Source organism: Diachasma alloeum, unplaced genomic scaffold (assembly GCF_001412515.2).
Source record: "Diachasma alloeum isolate Michigan unplaced genomic scaffold, Dall2.0 Dall_scaffold_00441, whole genome shotgun sequence".
Taxonomy (NCBI): domain Eukaryota; kingdom Metazoa; phylum Arthropoda; class Insecta; order Hymenoptera; family Braconidae; genus Diachasma; species Diachasma alloeum.
In genome coordinates, this window is record NW_021680580.1 from 326,214 (window position 1) to 331,431 (window position 5,218).

General features: G+C 40.5%; 1 protein-coding gene across 1 annotated transcript; it reads right to left on the reverse strand.

Moving 5' to 3' along the window:
• Positions 1-2,841: 2,841 nt before the first annotated feature.
• Positions 2,842-4,300, reverse strand: LOC107042309. Its single transcript, XM_015263309.1, has 4 exons — positions 4,174-4,300; positions 3,359-4,099; positions 3,114-3,311; positions 2,842-3,008 (listed from the first exon to the last, which is right to left on the reverse strand). Exons 1-4 carry the CDS (start codon positions 4,298-4,300, stop codon positions 2,842-2,844), a joined length of 1,233 nt encoding a protein of 410 aa, XP_015118795.1.
• Positions 4,301-5,218: the final 918 nt, after the last annotated feature.

Here is a 5,218-nt window from a genome sequence, read left to right on the forward strand (position 1 = left end):
TTATCTTGGCCAAATATTCCACGGTGATATCCTGATCCTTAACCGAATTTACGTAGGAAAATCTCAAAATTACTAAACTTTAACTCAACAAAAATGACTCGAAAAAAAGAAATATCTGCAAAATATCTGGTTTATTTAATGAAGTTATTTAATGAATATTATTCTCAAAATTTAGGGAATCGATTCACGCGATAGGTAACCAATTTAGGTAGTTTTCCGAACTTAAGGTAGCTCTGAAGTAGAGTTAAGGTAGCAGGTAGCTCTAATTCTCCGTATAGATTTTATATCACGACAAAAAGGTAACGGTTTATAAAATCTTACTCTCTCTCTGGAGTTCCGCAGGTGACGAATTCGCCTGGAATTTCGTCACAGATTATTCCTCAGAAAAATACGCGTAGCTCGGTAAATTCGGCCTAAAACATGGATTCCCTTCGGTCCCCACACTCGATATTTATCTCAAAGCGTTACTCAACTCTCTAACCCCTAACCTCGACTTTCGTCGCACTTTTTTCCTACTTTTTTAAACCCCAAAAATGCTCTAAACAAAATCCCTCAACGCTCGATAAAGGCACTAGGTCCACAATTCGCGATTCCAAAGGATCTCCTTACCTACTCACGCATTGATTTCGTTCCTGACGTTCTCTGGATCTCGATGCCCCTTAGGAATTTCCCCAGAACTCCTTACACCCCTCTTCCATGACAGGATCCAGTTGGTTTCGCCAAATGGTGTGGCTGTAGTCCATCGGCAGCGTGCAGGTATCTTTATCTTGGTATGACAGCTCCTCCTTGGGCAAACTCGAACCCGCGACCTGGAACTAGAGTCCCATGCTCTCCTCGATACTGAAAACACGTATTCTCAATAATAAACGAACTTTATTCTATGCTCTAGGCATCATGTTCTTACAAAATCTCAATGCAATACTGATTGCACTAAATGTGGGGTGTTCTATGCTTTTAGCATCACGATATTCTTAACTTAAGGCAGTCTCTCAGTTACATATCACAATGTCAGGGACTGGAAGTTAGCAATATCCTTAGGCTCTAATATCACGACTTAATGCACGAGAATGTAGCATCAATCAATTATAGAACATTGAGGCACTTTGGCAGTGGTTAGCTCCGAACGCGTAAAGCATTATGAAGCAAACTTATGAATAATTCAGTAAGTGTAAATGGATTTTGTCCGCCGAGAGACTGTCGATCTTCGATGTAGCTTCGACACTTCAGGGCTTCTGCCTCTCCGTAGTTTTTATTTTCCCTGACCGGCATGGACGTTGGCTCCTGTCCCGCGGGCGGTGACCGGCCAATCGATCACGGCCTTTTTATCACAATCAAAATAATCACGGCAAAAATATCAAAAACCAAAATATCATGAACCAAAAATATCACAATCAAAAATATCACGAACAAAAAGATTACAGCCAAATGATCACAAACAAAAATATCACAGTCCAAATGATCATAAATAATCCTTTAAGCCTCCTCGTTGTATAAAAATTGAATTCTAATTCCAACGGGTCTTTCTCCTCACGTATCAATCAGATAACTAAGGAAATACCTATTATTTCCATGAAAACTCAAGTTGGTGAGCGAGATATTCATTTTTGGGTTGTTATTGTTTACTCTTATTATACATTCCATGGAACCAAATCATGGAATGGATAATAAGAAATGGTTACTTGGGCTTCCATTCGTTTGTGATATTGTTGTTTGTGATGTTTCAGCTGTGATATTCTTATCGGTGATATTTTTGCTTGTGATATTTTTGTTTGTGATATTTTTGACGTGATTTTTTTGTCGTGATATTTTTCTTCGTGATAAAAAGTACTGTAACCACCAAAAATATCACAATCAAAAATATCACGAACAAAAAGATCACGGCCAAATGATCACAAATAATCCTTTAAGCCTCCTCGTTGTATAAAAATTGAATTCTAATTCCAACGGGTCTTTCTCCTCACGTATCAATCAGATAACTCAGGACATACCTATTATTTCCATGAAAACTCAAGTTGGTGAGCGAGATATTGATTGTTGGGATGTTATTGTTTACTCTTATTATCCATTCCATGGAACCAAACCATGGAATGGATAATAAGGAATGGTCGCTTGGGCTTCCATTCGTTTGTGATATTGTTGTTTGTGATGTTTCAGCTGTGATATTCTTATCGGTGATATTTTTGCTTGTGATATTTTTGTTTGTGATATTTTTGTTTGTGATATTTTTGACGTGATTTTTTTGTCGTGATATTTTTGTCCGTGATAAAATATACCGTAACCGTCCCGGGCAATTCATCCGCCGATGATTCTCTCATCCTCCGGATGAGCATGGATTCATAGGTCGAGGGTACTCTCCCCCGGTCTAGGTGAATTCAGCCCAGACAACTCATCCCACACAATTTCATCCCGGACAACTCATCCCAAAACATATTCATCCCATGAAAAATTCATCCCAAAATTCAAATTTCAATGAAATTTTCAACGTCAACAAAAGAAAATAAGGGGAAAGTGAATGGATTCTTTATTCTCAAAAAGCAAACACACTAAACATGATATGAAAAGCAATTAAATATATCACCATTTCTACACAATCTCCTTTACACCACCGATCAACGGATCTACGATAAACATTCCAAGAGACACCATTGAATAAGTCTTCATCCATCACAACAAATATTCGTCAAATACGCGACAATAATAGCCCACGTTGAATGCGTCACAATACCATACCATGTCATTGACGAAATTAATTAACGGTTTATACGAAACATTTCAAATAACCCACTGGAAAGAAATTATTCATTATAACTACCATCCATTATAATCATAACAAAGGTCAAATTAAAAGTCAACATTTTGAGCCACATTCTCCGAATATTTCACAACCCGTCCAGCATCATATCTATCCACAACTCGTTCCAAACGTGCTTCATAGTCCACATTTTTTCTTCTTTTCTTCGGTCCTTCACGTCCAGCCTCCTGTTGATGAATTTTTAATTCAGTAGCGCCTTGTTCAGACTTCAATACATTAATTATTTTCTAAATAGAAAGATGACTAGCTTGTGACCGAAACTCGAACCCACTGTGCCACCCTTCACATGTGTTATTCATACGAGGCTCATGATTCTTAACGGAATCATAGTGATTCCATAATGACGGATCAAACCTGGGTGGACGACGAACACCCCGACGATTAACCTCTCCAAGCCAAGTCTTCTCATAATAATCCAAAAGTGGATTCAATAATTCTTTATTATTCACATAAAACTTCGATTCCATCAAAGCATCGTAAGCGGCAGACAGGTCCTCACCTGGAATAAATGCCAAGCCAATCAGAGTACGCAAATTTAATGCAAACATCGCATCCCCATGTACTGCTCTTGCAACCCAGTCCCCTGAATGTGTGACCACACACTTTGGGCGAAATGAAAAAAACAATCCTTGACGATTGTCTCAGGGAATACGTCCACTACTTCCTGGTGAAATGCCAATTCAAAATCACACATGACTTTTTTCGGGTTCAAACGAGGCTCACATCTTTTCAATCTCATCAACACATCCTTATAAACTTTCTTACTTTTACTTGTACTCAAAATAAACACGAGAGGAACTGGTTGTATGTCATCCCGAACACCATGAATAGTATACAGCTGTTGAAATACATGTGGCACACAATCAAATGTTCCATCAGCAAACCACATTTTACACGATGCCATGATCTCGAGATTTTCACTGGTTGTAAACACCAAAGTCCGTGTTGATTGTCCATCGTCCCGAGAATCCCAAAACAAAAATGGGTCACCTTTCAATGTGTGCCTGAACTCCTCAGGGATAGTCAGCTCATTAGCGGATTTGGGATCAGCTGGAAGAGAATTATGTTGAGCACGATAACGACGGAATGTGCGTTTCATATTATCCACAGCAGGAAGCCGTGCGGTAGTTGCATTGTCACCTTTCCCAACAACGTGTGTAACAACATTAGATACTGGCCCCGAATCAGTCTTCATCATTCTCTTCCCTTCTTCCATCACTTTCTTAGCATTAACTTCACCAATATTAGACGCATGATAATGAATTCCCGTCCTTTTCAAAAATTTTCCTGAAAAATACAATAGCATTTACACTCAGCACTGACTAACACTCAACAAAATAAAAAACATCAGCAACACTTACCGCTGCATAGCTCAGGTGTCGTAAGCGCTCGAGCTTTACAACCATTTTGGAAATGTCTGCATCGCCATGCAACATCATTATCATCACTACGATGCTTAACCAATAAATTTCCCCCGTCGACGAGCATTTTTGCTCCGCGTTGACTTAAAACAAATTCCAAAGGCATAGTGGGTTTTATCCAGAACAAAGACAATCACAATTATCAGCGAACAGTAGAACATGTTAACTAGCCGGCGCTCTACGCGTGACTAATTCCAATACCACTAACGACGAAATTTCTATACCCCGGCCGAAGTTCAATACCCTGGTAATCCGATGAATCACTAATCCGATGAATCCAAATATTTCACATTCTAAGTTGTATGTTATCTTGGGATGAATTTGTTTTGGTATGAATTTGTTCTGGGATGAAATTGTATTGGGATGAAATGTCATGGGATGAGTTTGTAGGATGAATTATCCCGGGATAAATTCACCGGATACCCTCTCCCCCTCTGCGATTGTTGTTCTCTCTGGCGATAATTGAACCTTGCTCCTGAGTTGACAGTTTATCCCTAGATAATTCTCTCATCCTCCGGATAAGTATGGAATTCGTCCATCAACGATATTCTCATCGTCCGATGAGCACGACTCGTAGGCCATTACTGACCAGGCTTCGGCTGGGAGTTAGCCTTGAGGAAGTTCACTAACCCCTCAGGGTCCCTCATGGCTATCTGAAGCAGAGTTTCGTCGGTCTTGAGGTTAGTCAGGGGGTCTTTAGGAGGTGTGGGGTTAGGGATGGTTGAAGTGGATGGGATTACAGGATTGGAGGTGGGGTCTTCTCTCTCCGAAATCGGAGCATTGGTGAGGGATGGCCAGTCGACCTTGGTCCCGATGGTGGTGCTGGGTAGGTCTCCCGAGAATTTCTTCGGGATTTTCCATGCTGGGGTTGGGCCACTCGCTTTGCGTGTGGCTCCCCGTGTCTCATAAGGGGCCTCAGTTGGAGTAACTGGGGACTGGATCGGTGGGGTTGTCAGTCCACGTGACCGTAGAAGGGGAAGGTGTC